Here is a 19,928-nt window from a genome sequence, read left to right on the forward strand (position 1 = left end):
AAATATATGTTCCCTTATGGAACAAAACCCTCCCTTTTACGGACACACTCAGATACGGACGCGGACAGTCCTTCCCCCCCCTCCAGACGTTTTAATAACCTCTTCATAACGGACAGGAATTATTCTCGGTTCTGCGATATATTATTCCTCACAAGCGTATCTATCATGAGTCTAAACCTGGTGAACCATCAAACAGAACAGCTTCAGGCTGAACTCGAAATTATTTTTTTCCTGCAAGCAGGGTTGGCTGGTTTAAACCAAGGTGGTTTAAACCATGGTTTAAACCAAGGTTTAAACCAGCTGGTTTTTTCAAAAAAACCAACTGGTTTAAACCAAAGAACAAAAAAATGTTCGTAAAAGTGTAAGTGTTTGTAAAATCTTGATGAACACACATTTGTGGGTTATCACGTTTCACTCCCGTATATTATTCGTATTATATTCAGACCTAAATTTCTCATTCATTACTCAAAAAGATTATACTACAAAAGCAACTTTTTTTATAAGTTTATAAATGTTTATTTTGTGAATTGTTATGTAATTGCAATCGAAGAAAAATTCTAAATATTGTTTTGTTTCAATGTTTACTATTGATAAAATACATCGAAAATGCCGTACTTTGTGTGTGTGGGGGGGGGGGGATACAGACCCCACGAGAGGCATTTAGTGAAATATGTATTTTTGGTATCTATTTATGTATAAATAAGTCTGAGCCAAAGTGGACTCAAATAATTCGTATCTTTATTCACTTTTCTTATTGATATGCAGATTAAGTCGTTGTAGGGCTTATTTCTTTAATTTGGACCAATAAAAGTCGTTGTTAACTAACTTGAACTAAATTAGTTCTTCTGTACTCCGTAGTACTTTGAAATTGTTCATATGTAATTCTTTATAATGGTTTCACTTGTGCAATTGTTTATTTTTTTGTTCTTCTGAAATTAGTTTTGACAGTTATATTAAGAAGCATGTAAAGATCAGTACAACGTATTTTTTTTATCAGGATTCCTTCGTGAGTGAGTCGGCATACATATTGCATTTGTGGCCAATTAGTCCTGGTTCCGAGTTCAAATGGAGGATAATTTCTCTCGGATGTAACTCGAGAAGCGGTTTTTATTCCGCTTTAAGCTTATGTGACCCCTTTCAGCATAACCCGGTTCTTGCATAATAACATCAAGGCGAAACAAACTTATTTCTGTTCATATATGATATGAATATATAGAGCAAACTATTTAAACCATAAAAACCTGGTTTAAACCAAAAAAACCGGTTTTTTTGGTTTTTTTTAATAAAAACCATGGTTTTTGCCAACCCTGCCTGCAAGCAATAAACTGCTTTCTGGTGGAAATCCTAGAAAAACTTTAATAAGCAAAAACACTCATGCAGGGTCAGTCGTATGGCCAAGAATTCTATGCGAAAGATCTTCCTTTCCCTAACAAACTTAGTCCTTTTTCCTCTGGGCCTTGCATCTTTCCTGACAATTTCATAGATTTTTTTTTCCGAGAAAATCATAGTTGCTGAGATTGTTGTCCACATTTTCAGTATTTAATAATAATATTGCATGCTCTTATTAAGCTATTTTTGCTTTTAGTATAGGAGGTATGTGAATTAATGATTTTTTTTTTTATATATATATACAGAGTGATAACATGTACTTAAGAAAATCACCATACACGCATTATCTTTTGCAGTATACGAATATATTAACACATCCCCCAGCAATACTATTACTTAACAGAAATGAATTTCTTCTTCATCCCTCTCAGTAATTCAAATATGTACTAAATAGAGTATTTTCATATTGAATTTTATGTATTTAGGGTCATAAATAATGTATTTACTATATATTACTGCACAATTGCCGTTGTGAGAAATTAAATTTCTGTAACCTCCCTGTAATGGACACCTCTCATTAACGGACAAAAATTCGTGTCCCATTGATGTCCGTTATTGAGAGGTTTCACTGTATTAGGCTATATACTTTTGAGTCCTCTTCTGTTAATTTAAATAATTGAGTAGCAAGCAGCGACATCTGCTAACGTGACAGTTTACTATAAGGAAGTAGTGTCACACACACTGACGGACTAGGACGGTTTCCTTTTATCATTAGTACATAATCTTACAAGAGAGACTGCTAATATGAAATCGGTTTGATTTTGCGCTACAAACCCAAAAATTCTCAAGAAAATTCATGCAATCTCGTTTCTTCAAAATGATCGATTATATAGCTAAGAATTTGATTTGATGTTGAGTGTTGTCATTTCAGTAGCAAGGCTATATATCACGTGGACCTACAGTTTAACGTAGGACCCAAATTAAATGAGCTCCTGCCGGGAATCGGCCAGGGTCACCTAACTAAGGAGGACAACCCAATAATTGAGAACTTGCTCCTACTCAATTCTGGTAGAATTAACGTGTCTCGAAAATACTGTACTGTTAACATACTAATTATAGATATTTTCGACACAGATAAAACATACTAGTTTTATTCGTATCATTTGTCTCTAAAATACAAACTAAGTGAAGTATTTAGTTCAACGTTTCCCTCCCACCTCCCGCAGCTATACTGCGTTGGATGCGACGAATGTAATTTTGAAGCTAACATCTACAAAGAATATACACATATTATTTACCTTAGCTACTTTACCATTAATAAAATTTATTTTTAATTTTGCCAACAATATGTAAATAACGCATCTTCAATTTTGTTTAAGTTTAATTTAACAATTAAGATATTAGTATGATTACTGAAGGTAAAAATAATTTCATTGTGTTTGAACGTCCCTTGTCAGTATCAAAGCTATCTGAGATTCGAACCAGTTTTCCATGGGGTCTGAAACATATAAACCCTTCATAAGGAATGAAATGGGTGTCTATAGCACCTAAAGCAAGCATTTAGCCACGAGGGAGTTCGTAACATTTCACATAATATCAATTCACTTTACCTTTGACTTACTTTCAAGTATATTTAACACCACTTCCACGTCATAATGGGAAAGATTAACCTTCCAATTGTGTTTTTCTTGTACAATTGCACCAAAGGCACTTGCAGCTTCCATAGAAGAAAACGTGTGCTCTCCTGCTCGGTTACATGTCACACGAAAGTTCGGAATTTTCAACTCAGATTTCGTAATATTCAATTGATCACTGTCTATTGGTTCTTCTGGATCTACCACTTGCTTGGGACCACTTCCTGTCGATGAATTCTGCTGTAAACCACTAGTCATTTCGGGTCCAATCACAGCACAAGGTTGAGGCTCACAAGCTTCATTTGCCGTCTGAGGCTTTCCAGAAGTCAGTTCACTAACGTATTCGTCATATTGTTCCTTGGTTGGGAACAAAACACCAGCGAATTTACTGATGGAATCCCACGCATGAAGACCATCTTCCCATAACCCTATACCAAACAACGCCTTGATCCGATTTAAGTCCTCTTCCTGAAAAATACAAAACTCTCTGACAAATATTGGTAATTTTAAGGGTTATTTTCTGAATACTGTAAATGTTAAGGATTTTATTTTCTTAGTAACTCTGAAATGAGTGATCTAACTGCAGTAATTGCTAAATTATTGTGCTAAACTAGAGAAACAAATTATATTTCGTGGACAGCATACTCTCGCATCTATGCACCTAGATATTAATACATTTCATGGAAGGGAACCCATTCTCGAATATGACCGAAAAATCGTGTTCATTACTTTACTCACTTCTTAAGTACTATATCAGCATCGTACTATATCCTTCTTCAGCATCGAGGCTATATGACATGAGGACATACACTTTAAAGTACTATCCGAAGCACCGTGATGCGTTCAATGCTCTCCCACCGGGAATTGAACCCGGGACTCGGTAGAGTGACTGCGGGTGCGCTACTATATATTAAAATGCCATATAAAATAGTACAAATGGGTGACATCACCGCCAAAACCATACTACTACGAGTAGAAAGATGTAATTTGGATAAAATACTCCTTTTGTAACGGAAGTAAGGGATAAGGAAGAATATTTGGAAATACTCTTTGTAAAGGGGATAACGAAGTGTTCAAAATTTTCTTCAAGAACAGCGTACTCACGAATCCCTGGCATAAGAGAGATAAAACATGGCATATGAACTCTTCGTTAACTAGAAAATTAGGAAAGTTGAAATGAAATGAAATCTTTAAGTTTTACGTTCCACGGTTATGCCGGTTAGGCTAAAGGAGAGGGTGATGATGAGGAATGAATGAAATGGTGGAATGAAAGTGGGAGTAAACTGGAGAACCCCGAGAAAACCCACGAGCACGGTGTTTGTCCACCACAAAGTCCACACGGCGCGAGCTGGGATCGAATTAGGAAAGTTGAAAATGGATCAAAAGATTGCGATCTTGGCCAATAATCAGTTTTGGGATCAGGGGCCACAACATTTTTGAACGGTCAATAAATCGAGTTTTCATATTTTCTACGCACATCATACTGAGTTAAATGATAGCTTGGGTTTGGCTACACTATATGTAGTTCTCCAGATATAAGGCTTAGAAGAAAATTTTTGCCTGAAATATATTGGATCTTTTAAATCCAAAAGTAAAGGAACATGTTCTTCAGCATTTTAAAAATTTCCGCTCCAACGAAAGGAAAGAGAAACATTTATAAAATACTCAAATTTTCTTTTGTTTAATCCCGAAATCTCAAATGTCAATATTCGCTTAAGTTGGAGATAAGACGTTCAGTATATAAACTTTCATATATAAAAAAGGGAAAACATTTTATCGTATCGAAAATTCTACTCTTAAGAAGGAAAACTGATTGTTTTCTTCCCTATTTTTGTTTTGTAATATTACTGATTATCATAGATGTTCAAGAAGTGAGAAGTTAACACTACAATATTAATTGAAGATACATCTTTGTGTTATAAAATGTATATTCGAACTATTACATCTGATTATACTTACCTTATTGTCCGAAAACGGAATCGCGTGTAGGAAAGATATTACAACTCTCACGTTGTCAACACTTCTTAAGTCAAAGACCTGTTAAGGAAAAAGAACGATTACATAAATCAATTATAAAATGTTTAGATTTGATCCTACTTTACAATGCACAAGCCTTACATAGGCAGCCTCTTATGACCAAATCTCGGATACGCCCTGTGTATATACACATAGAATAAAGTTGAAACGAATTATTTTATCCAGAAAATAGTGGGAACAGTATCACACACTAATAAAATAGTAAAATATAAGGTTTTTAGATAAACGCCTCATCAGATAAAGAGTGAAAGAAACTAAAGACAGAAGTAGTTGCAATAGCCCAGCTGGGTACCATATTGGAATGCAGCTACGCAATAGTGTTGAAAGGTTCAGTTATAAATGGGGAGCAGGATAAAACTAATAGGACGGATTAGTCGGTAAAATTACTTGAGAAAAATTTGTATATATACGTACAGACACCAAAATTGAACTGTGTGTTGCTATTAAGGGAGTGGACTGGGTAGCGTAGTAGAACACGGGCACTTGGTTCGATCCTAGCTCGCGCAAAAGTGAGCTTTGGGGTGGACAAATACCGTGTGCATGGGTCTTCTCGCGGTTCTCCCGTTTCCCCATACCTTCTTCATTCCACCATTTCACTCATTTCCCATCATCATCTCCTTTAGCCTAGCAGACATACTGTGGGACGTAAAACTTAAAAGATTTCATTTCATTTTAGAACACAGGCAAGGTAAGTAGGGATCAGGGTGTCGTTCCCGGTTCACTTCTGCACTTTCTCATCCTAAATTTTCATTGAAATCACACCACGTGTGTGGTGTAAACAAAGTTGGTTGATTCTTTCGATTATCTCTTTCTTTTTTCTTAATTATATATCAATCCTTTCCCTCATTTATTAGTCATTCTCTCTTCGGTACTGTTAAACAAATCCATCTCATTAATTTTACTTTCCTCCACCTGAAATATCTTTAGTTTCAACCTTACAATACTATCACCTGAATATATTCCAAGATAGCGCACACCTGACACTTAACAGCTGCTTTTTCTGTTCCAAAATTTTTCTTCCTTCTCTACTTCTCTGAAGAAGCTTTTAGCGAAAGAGCTTAATACCGTAACATCAACTATTAACGAAATTCATCTGACACGTAATTTGGTAATTAACTGATATATTCCTAAGCTTAATTTATTACTTTATATTGCACAGTTTTACTCTCATGTGATAATGTTTACTCCACTAAACAAAAAACAGCGTGGCGCAAAGAAATGAAATCTTCGAGTTTTACGTCACGGTTATGCCCGCTAGGCTAAAGGAAACGGTGATGAGAAGTGAATGAAATGCTGGAATGAAGAAAGTGAGAGGAAACGGGAGAACCCTGAGGAAACCCACGCGCACGGTGTTTGTCCAGCACAAAGTTCACTTGGTGCGAGTCAGGATCAAACCAGGGACCACAAGCACCAACGGTGAACGCTCTACCACTCAGTCACAGCGGCCCCATCATGGCGCAAAAAATGGGAAAATTTCCATTCACAGAAAATGCAGGAATAAACAGAGGAAAAAATCATTTAATGATGGAAATGTACGTGCAGAGTATCCCATTAATAATGCCATTCACTATCGCACGTCACATCTTGAAGACGATATCGGAAAGATATGTTCCCTCTTCGTGTATGGAAATCTCTAAAATGCTTGGTATGTCATGTCTCGAGGAATGTCAGTGATAACTACTTCAATCTTCTGTTTCAGTTCAGCGCTGGATGCAGGATGTCTGCTGTACATTTTGCCATTGGGAGATTCCTACAGACTCACCACAGAAAGATATCGCAAACACTGAGTTCAAGAGAACTTAGAGGTCGAGGAATATTACTATTATGTAAATGACTGCCTTTCTGCGAACACACGTTCCGAACACTTAAAGTCTTATAATTACTAAACGACAAGTCACATCGGTTGCGAACAAGTGTCGGGATTACAGTGTTGATAATCCTGGATTCATAATTTCCCGTTTCCTTGCATTACCATTTATAAAACGTACTTACCAGGAAACAGTAAAATATTTTCTAGTCAGTAATTCGTTTCCATTCCCGCTTTGAGATTTCTATGTAACATATAAGCAAGCTTACTTATATGTTATCTTACGCCATTAGGCTTCATAGTTTGAAAAATCTGGAAAAAAGTATTATTATTATTTACTTCCCCGCCTCACTTTGATCATCATTATTGTTTTCAACCCTCCAGTTATTGTCTTTACTGTAAGCAGTGTTTTTAATTTAGTGTTTTTCCAACCAAATTTTAGTAATTGGAAAATTTTCAACATCTGTGGACAATGTCACAAACTCACATGGCCTAGAATTCTTCAAACTAGAGGTAGGCAATCAAACCTTGGACCACTGTATTTGTCTTAAAATCAGTACAATTAACGAAGCTTAACTATAAGAATGATGTACCTCATCAGTGTAAATATATAATTATAAAAGTGACAAAACTGCATAGCACAATGAATTACAGGGTTAATTGTTGTTAATGGTATAGAGATAGGTGCTATCTTAATGCAGGAGGGCCGCGGTGGCTCAGTGATAGAACGTTCACTTCTGGCGCATAGAGTCCCGGGTTCAAACTCTGCTCCCGCCAAGTGAACTTTGTGGTGGACAAACACCGTAAGCGTGGGTTTTCTCGGGGTTCTCCCGTTTCCTCCCACTTTCTTCATTCCACCATTTCATTCATTTCTCATCATCACGGTTTCCTCTAGCCTAGCCGGCATAAAGTGGGACGTAAAACTCAAAGATTTCATTTCATTTTTTTATGTAATAAGATTCTAATATTTTGAGCTGTGATCTACTGAGAAAGTTTTATGATCTGTTACGAGGAGCAACGGAAGAAGGAAATTTTGGCACCAGTAGTCTTGACACCCGCCCGTTTGTCGATAGGTATCAGAACAAGAAATTTGAGAGATCGAGATGCGGCTTCCTGCAATCAATTCACCGTCCCAAGAATGGATTCCATCTCGTCCGGTTACTTTCTTCAGAAACCAGAAGTGGTTCAAATTAGTCATTTCCGGTTTCAAAGTTTATCGTCATTGCACGAAAAGGGTACCAAATGGCGAGAAGGGGTTTTTCGCGAAAGATTCAGCGTCTCAAGGAAACGTACTATGATTATCCCGAACACTAAAAAAACGGAAATGATTGAAATTTAATGTTACTTCCGGTTTCAATTCTGATTTGCGGGTTCTTGCAATCGATTCATTGGCTCAAGAATAGCTCCCATGTTATTCATTTACCCTCTACTCAAACCGGAAGTGGTTCAAATTAACTATTTCCAGTTTCAACATTTATCATCATAGAACAAAACTGGTAATAGATAGCGACAAGTAATTTTCTGCAATCGATTCATAGTCTGAAGAAAGCACATTATAAAACCCATAACCCTCTACCTAAACCGCATGTAATTGAAATTTACTACAATACTGATTTCGGTAGAGCAAAAACAATAAGAGGTACTGGGATGAAGTTTTCCGCAATCAATTGAGCTTCACAAGAATAGGTTCTATCTCATCCCTTAAATATCTATTCAAACCGGAAGCGGTTCAAATTAACAATTCCCGGTTTCAACCTTTATCGACATAAAAAACAGTAACGGGTAGCGAGTAATGACTTTTCGATATGGCTTCCGCGTCCGAGGAGCAAGTTCTATCTTTGATCTTATTGCAAAGAGTGGTTCTAGATGTACTCGTTCAGGGAAAGCATATGAATAGGCACTTTAATTTAGATTATAATTGTGTCTTACAGAAACAACAAAATGTTATGTCGTTTGGTTATATTAGCGAGGGAAGTAGGCAGAAAAAACATAAATGTCATTCTTGTTGCCTTAATAGTCATTTTTAGGAACAATGTACTTATAATAAGAAAAATATTGGAAGTGAGAAAACATATTATGTTAGTGAGGATCAACCCCCCTTTTTGTTAAAAATGCCGCCATCTGCTAAGGCTTACATCTTTGTGTAATTGATTCGGAAAGTAGTCTCTCACTTACTGAAGAACAGGTTTTGAAAAAAAAAAAAAAAAAAAAAAAAAAAAAACAAAAAAAGGGCTGGCCTAAGACTAAATCAGTGAACTTTACCATTTTGGTTATGAACTCTGAACTTATCAAAATCTACAAACAAGTGAAATTGATGTATTTCATAAATGGAGTTGAGTTTATCAATTGGTTTTCGGTGGTTCAAACCCGTATTTAAAACTGTTAGTAGGACTTGATTTCTTATAACAATATAATGTTAATATAAGCATTGGGAAAAGGAAGTTGAATTTTATACATTGACTTAACCGTAAAATTAACAGAATCAAAACCACCTATTAGTGAATCTAGTGACCTTTGTTCCCGATTTTCTTGTTTTAGGTCTGGACCTGAAATCTCTGCGTCGCCATAAGATCTTGACACAGGGGGAGGGGCAAATCCAGACCTATGTAGCGAACGCCCACGCGCTGCGGGAAGGAGAATAAACAGCCACCACTTGTCAACCGAGAACTGCGGATCAGCTGATTGGAAGCAGGTCGTCTGCCCAGTACTGTTTCCATACGCAACCCAAAAGAGCCAGGAGGAATTTTTCTCGGGGGAGCTCGAAGGCCTGGCCACCTGTGTTGGAGACTTGTAAACCATTTTCAACTACAACATTAAATCATGGTTCTGATGTAAAGTCGGCACAGTACCAGGATGTTCCACCAGGAGTACCCATTTCAGATCCTACCGTCCATCATATTTATCCGGAGGAAGAAAATTCATGTAGAATCCCGTATGTAGAAAATTTGTTTGATCAGTATAACGACGTTACTAATGAAGAATTAGGGACTCTGAAAGACTGTTTATGAAATTAAAATGACTGATCCTAGTTCCTGCGTAACGCAACCCTATCCTATGCCGCGTCATAAATTGTGCGAGTTAGATGAATACATAAATCAATTGATAGAGAAAAATGTTTTAGAGAAAGTTCTGCCTATATCTCTCCATGTTTTTTAGTAAGTAATCGAGATGGAACCAAGCGGCTCGCAGTCAATTAATCTTCTATCAATTCTAAAGTTCTTGTAACTGCCTTCCCAGACTCACGCTGAAGCGACAACTGCTAATATAGGTATGCATAAATTCTATTCCGTTTTAGATGCGAACGGAGCATTTCACCAGCTATTGCTTGATCAAAACTCACGTCAGTATACTACCTTCGCTACACCAACGAGGTTATTAAGGTATCTAAAGCTCCCAATGAGGTTTATCAACTCATAATTTATTCTTTCTAGTATCATGAATAAAATTTTACAGACCCATTAGGAGATTATTTGGACATATTTTATGATTATATTATTATGCATACTGACACTGTTGAAAAGCATAAAGAAATATTGGAATTAGTCTTACAGAGACTCCGACAGTAGGACATAATTTCTAAAAGGAAAACTAGACTATGTAAAAATAAAATAAAATTTATAGGCTATGTATTTTCAGGTGGATACATAATAGATGAGGACAGAATTCAGGTAATTAAGAATCTACCAAAACCTAAAAACCGACGAGCTTTAAGTAAAATGATTGGTTTCTTGTCCTATTATTTGAAATTTGTTAAGGATTATGGTGAGTGATTGGGTCCTTTATGTGCATTAAAATAAAATAAAATACCGTTTCGCTGGGGAAAGGAAGAAGATAAAATATTAGAACAAATAAAAGAGGCAATTATTAATCATGTAGTGTTAAAAGTGACAGATTTTTCTTGTCCTTTCGTGATACATATAGATAGCAGCTGTCGCACATACAGTGCGATTTTAAGTCAGTACGATGAGGAAGGGAGACTTCGTCCTGTTTCTTTCTTTTCTAAGATGATGATTCCAAGTGATTGGTCAAAGAGTATCTTTGATTTAAAGATGAAGAGACTTGTTTACGCTCTTGATAAATTTGATATCTATTTACAAAAGAAATTTACCATCCATACTGACAATGCTACTTTATGGTGGAATTTAAGAAATCACAAGAGACAAAAGAAATATGGCTCTTTAATAGAGAAAATAAGTAAATACTCCTTTGATATTATTAATGTGTGCTCGGTAAAGAACCATTTCGCGGATTTTATTAGTCGTATGTATAATTACTTAGATTTTACTCCTCCCAACAGCGAAATTATTGAAATTAATAAGGTTAATGAACAGAATGTTCATCTCTCCTTTGTCAACTTTTGGAGTTATTCAATCTTCAAGAAACCACTTGGTGAACACCAAAGATAAGATCCTCATCTAAGTGAGATTCTTTCAGCTTTAGAGAGAAAAGAAACGATAGATCCTTACATATTAAAAGAGGGAGTTTTATTAAAAAAAACTAATGGTAAAAAATATGGTGGTTTACGTGCTGTAATTCCTCCGTCTTTACGATATTGTTAAATACTGGCATGAAGAACTAGTAGGGGGATGTCACGGTGGGATCCAGAAAACCATCTCCAAAGTGGCCTCACGCTTTACATGGGAAAAATATATTCTGAAATTACTCATTTTGCAAGGCGCTTTATCTAAAAAACTTGTCTACAGAGCAAAGAAATAAATTGTAAACTTTATGGAACTTATTATTCTAAAGAGCCTAGATACCCAAATAATATCGTTTATCTGGACTGCATGGGGGCTTGTCCCACTAGTAATGAATTTAATTATGTAATGGTTTTGACAGATAGTTATGGTCGTTTTGTAATAATAGCGCCTTTAAGAGCTTTGAATTCAAAATTAATTTGTTTCAAATTAACTAAAATCTTCCTTACGTATGGATATACTTACTCACTTTTACATGATAATGCGTATTATTTCTCTAGTGAATACTTCAAACAGTATTTGTTTAGTCTAGGTATCTAGAATATTAGTACGTCACCTTCCTCTGTCTTCGAACGGAACAAAGCGTCAGAATAAGACAAATAAATTTTGAGAGCACATATTAACAAGAATCATACAAAATGTGTGAATTATATCTATCAAATCCAATATACATTAAATATTACTGAAAATAATGGAAATCCGAAGACCCTGAGTGAGCTTTATCTTGGTCGAAAAATGTTTAATTCATTAGATGTCAATTGGATATTAGATTTAGGTACAATAGAGAAGGCTCAAAATAAAGAAAAAAATAGTAATACAATAGTCGATAACACTGAGAAAGCTTGGGAAAGGAGACAAGCTTATAACAAAAAAACATATACCTAGTAATCTTCCCGTAGGTGAATTAGTTAAGAAAATGTTAAAATCTTTAGATAAGAAATATTATGCCAAGTTTGATATGAAAATTTCTGGACCTTTTAAAATTATAAGTTAACTGACCCCAAATACTGTGTGGGTAGAGTTAGTAAGTAATTCCGATGTTAAGTTGAAGCGCCAGGTTCGATTTATAAAAAAGTATTCGCCTCCAAGAAATCTCCATAAGGGTACAAATAATTGTACTTTTAATCCAAAGAATTACTAAACTGAAGAAAGAATGAAATTTTTAAGTTAATAATTGTTACTTAATTCGTACTGAAGAAAAATATCTTGAGGTTCATTTCTAGTTTTCTTGTTCACTTCAACCATAGGTTGGTGGGCAACATGGAAATTTTAAATTTTTTCTCTTGTTTGGGAGAGCTGTTTTATACTTTGATGAGGTCATTTGTAGTAATTACTGTATATATATATATATATATATATACACTGTATATATATATATATATATATATATATATATATATATATATATATATATATTGTATATTTAATGTGTTTATATAAGAATTGTACTGTTTGTCTATTTTTAAAATTCTGTAGGTTCAGAACTATGTGGATCCACTGGGATTGTGTATTCCTCAGAGAAATCTAATTATCCTGAACATTAAGCAAGGTCAAGAAAAGGTATTTCAAGCAACGCAGCTTGGAATTGTTTTACATTCGTATCTTCTGTCTGACTCAGCAAATCACACCGTTGCTGATATGGAAGATGATCTCATCCACTTGTGACGAGACTACTTCTAGACCTTGAAGAATAGAAGTCCAGACATTTTAACTATATCTGGAATTTTTGGACTACACTTGGTGAGCTGAACTATCCTTATTTCCACATGTAGTGATTTGACTTCTCCAGTGGATTATTTTTTTTCCTTTTTCAATTTTGTATAACCAGTGGTTGGAAAACTTCCAGAGGGGAGGACTTTAGTATGCAGTATAATTGAAAAAAAAAAAGTTGTGATTCAAAATATAGATGGAAACATTGATGATGAGCATTGCTTACACAGGCTAAAGTGCTGCCACCTATGAACTTACGTTGTTTGAATTGACCTATCGAACCATATAATTTGACAAGGTAATTGGAACGGTTAACACCTTATTGTGTTTTTGTGATTAGAATTGTTTCATGATTGTGTCGTGAAGAGGAAGCAGTGAAAATTACAATTTGAGTGGATTTGTATAACGAATCAGGATTAAATCCTAGTGTGTCATTAATATCCACTCTTTCTAAATTTTAACTTTCTTTTTTCGTGCGTGTCTGATTTTGAATTGAACATCTTGGTAAGTATTGGTCGCCCACTTGGGTTATGACCCTGATTCCTCTTATATTTAAATTTGATGTTATTCGTAATATCTGGTTTTATAACCTAATTCGAAGTAACATTGCGAGTCAAAATTTGAACTTTGAATTTAATCTAAATTATCAAATTAACGAGAAAATATAATAATGTGCTTTCACCTTCCAACATTAAAACCGTGAGTGAATGGAACAATTTCTTAAAGGAATCGGTTCATTAGTTATTGATATTCAGGGCGTCTATAAAGTCTGACCCCGGGTCATTTGTTCGGAAGAGGTTGGATAGATGGAAAAATCAGCAAACACGTATCCCATTATTTTTAGAGATACACGATTTGAGTGAAAAAGTGTTGCCCCAGGGTCCCCTGGGGGTCAAACTCAAAATTTTCAAATGGCAACGGGGGTCAAGTAGTATATCGTTGGAAAAGTATTGTTAAAAGAAAGATGATGGTACAAATCCCGAGTCCCTACACGAACCCTGTGCAAAAAGGCTGTCGGTCAAAATGTCAACACAATTTCCATTGAAATGTATGTAGCCACCAGTAGAAATCTACAACAGGAAATTAGATGTGAAACGAGACAAACACATTTCTCATCATTTCAAAAGTACAATACTTATCGTGGTAAAAAAAATGCCCCAGGGCGTGCTTTAGACTCCCAAATGATGTTCAACTCAATTTATTTTTAATAGAAAAATATGTGAAGTGGTGTGTCGTTCGAAATATCTGAATCAGGTACGTAAAATCTTCGTCTGTGTTCGTGTCGTTTGAGAATGTGTAGATGCAGAGTTCATTCTACACATCTCCCTAACCCCACTACGATCAAATTCCGAGTACAATTATATGGTGTAATATTGGATTGAACTTCAGCTTAATAAATGCTGAAATTGAGCACCACCAGGAAGTTTAGTATGTGTTGTAGTCTTTGGTAGACTTACATGTAAAATCTGAAAAGTATCTTATTTTCTTTTCTAATTACAGGTATGTGAATAGACCGTTTTGTGACATTTGCTGAAAATTGTTCCTTCAGTGATAAATTTCCTATTGAAAAAGCAACTAAACACAAAGCAAATCCATGAAGAATTGGTGAGTACATTCCATGATTCTTGCCCATCATATTCAACTGTAAAGAGATGGTATTGCTAATTCAAGCTTGGCAGAGTCATGTACGGACGCACCACGTGCAGGTCGACCATGCAGAGAGAAGAAAAAGCAAACAATATCCATGATATCGTTATGGCTGATCGAAGAAGGACTATTCGCAAAATCGTAGAGAAGACCGTTTCATATGGTAGAGTGCAGTCAATATTGTTCGATCTAAACGATCTTCAAATTCCTGACTTGCGTGCTGAAAAGTAAGTGGTGGTATCTCCAGGCAAGCTGTAGTAATTCGGGTCCTTAATTCCAGTAATGAAGTTGGTTGCGTTCTATAGACTAGGCCTGCAGTTTTCAGGTGTTTCCATCTGAAAAAGTCATTTAGAGATAAATCAGGAAATCGAGGCGGCCACTCAATTGCTCCTTGCCTACCAATCCATCTGTTTAGGAATCTATGATCCAGATATTGGCGCACAGTGCGATCATAATGTGGAGGACAACCACCCTGTCGAAATATAATTCCTCCTGCATCAAATTCTGACTTGCCTTCTTCAGTCGTAGCACTTTCAATAACCATTGTAATGAGATGGTATATTAGATATACGAGCAGACCTAAGTATCTTTCCCCGGTTAAAGTGCCATCAACAAACAGAAACCCTATGATACGTTTTCTTAAAATTCCCGCCCAAACATTTACTTTTGTCGTCCTTGGGTATGTCCTTCTCTTAAAATATGGGGATTTGCATCGCTTCAGTAACGCACATGTTGGCTGTTAAAACGTCCATTAAGAAATAAGGTGCTTTCGTCACTGAAATAAATGTTGTGTACAAACTCATTATTTGCAGCGATTCGTGCAGTCATTACTTCAAAAAACTCAAGACGACGATCAAAGTCAACCTCACTGAGCTCGTGAGTAATGTGCATTTTATATGGATGAAACGAAGTTTTTTTTTCAGGATTTTGCCGATTGTAGTTTTGGGAATACCCAAGGAGGCACTGATTTCATTCAAGGATTGCTGGGGTGTTATAATAGCGTTGACAAGAATTTCCAGCACTGCGCGCTCATCAACTTGAAGCCGATATTTTACACTTTGTGTTCCGCGAAATTTCTGTACTAAATCGGATACGTACTTGTGATCGATTGATCGGTCAGGAAATAATTCCTTGAACCTTCTAGAGCAGTGGTTCTCAAACTTTCCGATAACGCGGCTTCCCTGTTCATTCGGAAAGTGATCTGCGGACCCCCTTGCAATGGTATCTGAAATTTCACATAGTATTAAAAATACATTATTAGAATTCCCACTGACAAGAAAAAGATCAAGAAAAATAATGCAGTAAGTAATTTATTCTAAAGATACATGTATTGTTTCCTAATGAACGAAATTTCAATTGAAAATACAGTAACTTTCAAGACCGAAAATCAGTTTGTTTATTTTATATTTATTTTTTAGGAAACCCACTTGATAAACAACCTTCTCAAATGTGGGGTCACTAATGTGAGGAATGAAGTTCTTTTGTTTTTTCATAATTGGATTGAAATCTGGAATAAGTTTGGTAACCATCAATCTTAGGTTCGATTCCACATTAAGATGATTTTGCTTTAGGGTTTTAAGACTTCAAAGAGCAGAAAAGGTCTGCTCACATAAGTAAGTGGTAGGGAAAGGCATCAAATGTTGCAATGCCTTTTCAGACAATTCTTCATACTCACAACACACGTGCAACGAAAAGCTACAAAATTCATTTTCTTTGAAAACGTTTTTGCATGAAGTATCGCAGGATAGTTCCAATAGTTTTTCTTGTTCTGAGTTTAAGAGATTCATATCTTGCATGTCATGGATTTCTACATGAGTGAAAGAATTTTCAATGCAACCATTATTAGGTTGTGGGAGGGGGAAATATTATCGAATACTTGCACCTAATGCTTTCAAATGCCCTAGAAGTGTTTTGTGCATTTTAGCAGAGAGTTCTCACCTGCAGAATCAATGAAGTACTGGAGCACTGGAAATGTTGAATACTTATTGTTTTGTACTCGTACTGCCCACAGCTGCAGTTTCTTAATCTTAAAAATACTTCTTGCATAACAGCTGAGAGTTCCATTTTATTACAACTTATTTCAATTTTTAGACGTAGCGGACCCGTTGGCTAGGTCCCAGGGACCCCACTTTGAGAACCACTGTTCTAGAGTTGCTCTGCAGTTTCGACCACATTCCCCATAAAGATGATTATTTTTACTTTGTCTTCCGATAAGCGTCCATCGTATGACCGGGAAATCCGAAAACAAAGCGCGAAATGACATAAGAAATGAAAGTGTAAACGATTCGATTTTGTTGCTTTACACTAAGGCAAAACAGACCTATTAACTCGTACAGGAAATGCTTTACTGCCGCAGCTATCTATGTTGCTAACACGTAAACGAGAAAGTGTGACTACACAGGCGCAGATGCAAACTTTCTTCCGTACGAAGCACAGAAAAAGATTTTCAGTTCTTGTGTGTAAGGAATGTTGGTATAGAAAGTGTGTTTATCAGAGATGCCAGTAATCTTGAGGACTAGTTCGGTCAAGTCTCATTGTAGTTGTGATTTCTGAATACAGGATTCTTCTCCCCCTTCGGCTTCTCATTATTATTATTATTATTGGCGATTCCTGACAACTACCGGTAACCTTTTTAAAGCCTGGTCTCATATTATTTTTTCCTGCGTGCAGTTCTTCGAATCTTTCTACAGTAAACTTACAGTATATCGTACTCCGATGGCTAACAGAGTTGAACTCAATACCTCCAACATCAATTTTGTAGAATTTATAAATCCATGTGTCTGTTAAGTAGTGATTTCGCACTCATTACTAGTAAAATGTCGCAGTATAGAGTATTATTGATCGATATCTTTGGCACCATTATTATTTTTGGACACTAATGCTATAACAATACTTTTTATTCAGATCTTTCTCACAACATACAATATAACATACCTGTCTATTTGAAACGTTAGAGATGAAACCCGCTTCATACCCTAAGGAGAACCACGGGGCAATTTATTTTACCACGATATGTTGTACTTTTGAAATGATGCGGTACATGTTGTTCGCTTTTAGCATCTGATTCACTGTTTCAGATTGCTAGGGGTGGTCAAAGTGTTTGCAATGCACATTGACATTTTGACCGGCCGCCATTTTGCACAGGGTTCGTATAGGGACTAGCACAATTTTCTTTCTTTTAACAATACGTTTCCAACGATACACTACTTGACGTCATTCGCCATTTGAAAATTTTGAGTTTGACCCCATCTGGGACTCCCCAGGGGACCCTGTAGCAAAACTTTTTACCTCGATATGTTGTACTTTTGAAATGATACGACACCTGTTTTTCGCTTTAGACATTTGATTCACTATTTCAGATTGCTAGGGGTGGCCACAGAATCTTTAATGCACACTGAGTTGACATTTTGACCGACCGCCATTTTGCACAGGGTTCGTGTAGGGACTGGTACCATCTTCCTTCTTTTAACAATTCCTTTCCAATGATATACTACTTGACCCTCCTTGCTACTTGAAAATTTTGGATTGGACCCCATCTGGGACTCCCAGGGGACCATGGGGCAACACATTTTCATTCAAATCGTGTACCCCTAAAATTAATGGGATACGTGTTCACTGATTTTTCCACCTAATCAACGTTTCTGAACAAATAACCCGGGGTCAGACTTTATAAACGCCCTATATATATATATATATATATATATATATATATATATATATATATATATATATATATATATATATATATATATATTATATATATTATTTGTTTAGTAGTCATTTGTTATAATAAATTTATATGTCTGTTGAAACTGATTCCTTCCACAATTTAAAACTCTAAAACCCTTTCACCTAAGTCTGAATTCCGTAACCACTCGCAAATGCAGTGTACTTGTCGTTTCTTTGACATGATTGCTGCAACTACCTAAAGTTTAAATATTGAAATTCACATAGTTTGGAAGTCTACCGTAGGTTACAGTGCGAAACGAACTCACGTCTTTTATTTTCATCCTTTAGAAAATTATCCTTAAGTCTGGAAGTGGGACCTTACATCTTATATGTATACTATGAACTATGTACGTATACTGCAACATTTTACACGTAGCAATACGAAAAGGAAAGTGTGTTCTTTACCACACAACAATCCATAAAAAATACACGTTGAAGCAAAGTGCTATGTTAAAGTAAAAAAGTGACCTACAATTGTCGCGGGTTAAGTTTAGAGTTGCCCCTCCGTTTTTTATAAAAATTAGGAAAATTTACAGGAGAAATGAGGTAAGAAATTATGATTTGGAGTTCTTATATGATGTTTAGATGTGTAAGTTTTGTTAGTAAAGTTATGTTTAATACAAGGAAAGATGTGTGGAAGTTGGTACTATCTACAAGACGCGGAAGATTTCATGATTCAGCAGCATGCCCATTTTATGTCGAGAACAGAACCCAACGAACCCCTGCGGGGCTTCTAACCCGTTCCTACTACTACTACGCCTACTCCTACTGCTAATCCTACTACTAATACTATTGATCTGTGTAATAAAACTGCGCGTTTTAATGCTTTTACTGCTTTTTTGTAGGTTTGAAAATGGAGGGGTAACTCTAAACTTAAGCCATTGTCGCAAAGGTGTGCAACACACACAAGACATGTATTTTAGGCCATATTATGTTTTTCCAATAACCTCATCTAAGCATATACCCAGCGTTGCTGACACGCCTTCTCACTGCGGATGCACCCCTTGCTTCTGCTCGGCCCTCCCTGATGCGCTCCTGACCTGAGTCGGTTACATAGCATTGGTGCGCTTTTTTTACTGGACACCTTGCACAAGTTGGTTCATGTTTTATGCACTCACTACTTTTCATGTCGCACCTCCACACTATTTATATTCAGACCTCCTGAAGTCAATCTGCAACCAGTAACGGAGCTCCTCATTTAGAGCATCTTACAATAAGAGAAGTGCATTCTTCATGAATGTAAATATGCCTCCATAGAATGGAATAGAACAGAGGAAATCGAAGATTTTGTATGAGTCTTGTAAGACATGTGTTTGACAGAGGCATCACTCCCGAAACCTCCTCTCAAAGTTTATTTACGAAATCTTGTAAGTATCCAATGGATTAGTAATTTCTGAGTAGTATGCAGTTTGGAACACTTAACAGTTGGAGTGTACTAATTTTGCACAGTAACACCTTACAGATGCATACGAACGCAGGGAAGATTGATTTTGAGTTAAACGTCCCGTTCAGCAGCGAGGGTATATGAGACGTGGACCTACTGATTAACGTGGAATC

The 19,928-nt window shown here is 36.1% G+C and overlaps 1 protein-coding gene across 1 annotated transcript in view; it reads right to left on the bottom strand.

Annotated features, from left to right (window-relative positions):
* The window catches only part of LOC145687869 (tRNA (guanine(6)-N(2))-methyltransferase THUMP3-like), a 38,002-nt gene that overhangs the window by 16,852 nt on the left and 1,222 nt on the right, over positions 1-19,928 (bottom strand). The window contains exons 2-3 of the mRNA XM_081761375.1: positions 4,923-5,000; positions 2,951-3,431 (exon numbers count right to left, since the gene is read on the bottom strand). Coding sequence (XP_081617501.1) covers positions 2,951-3,431; positions 4,923-5,000 — 559 coding nt within the window. The remainder of the gene's footprint in view (positions 1-2,950; positions 3,432-4,922; positions 5,001-19,928) is intronic.

This window comes from Thermobia domestica, chromosome 6, assembly GCF_964235325.1.
Source record: "Thermobia domestica chromosome 6, izTheDome1.hap1.1, whole genome shotgun sequence".
Lineage (NCBI taxonomy): Eukaryota > Metazoa > Arthropoda > Insecta > Zygentoma > Lepismatidae > Thermobia > Thermobia domestica.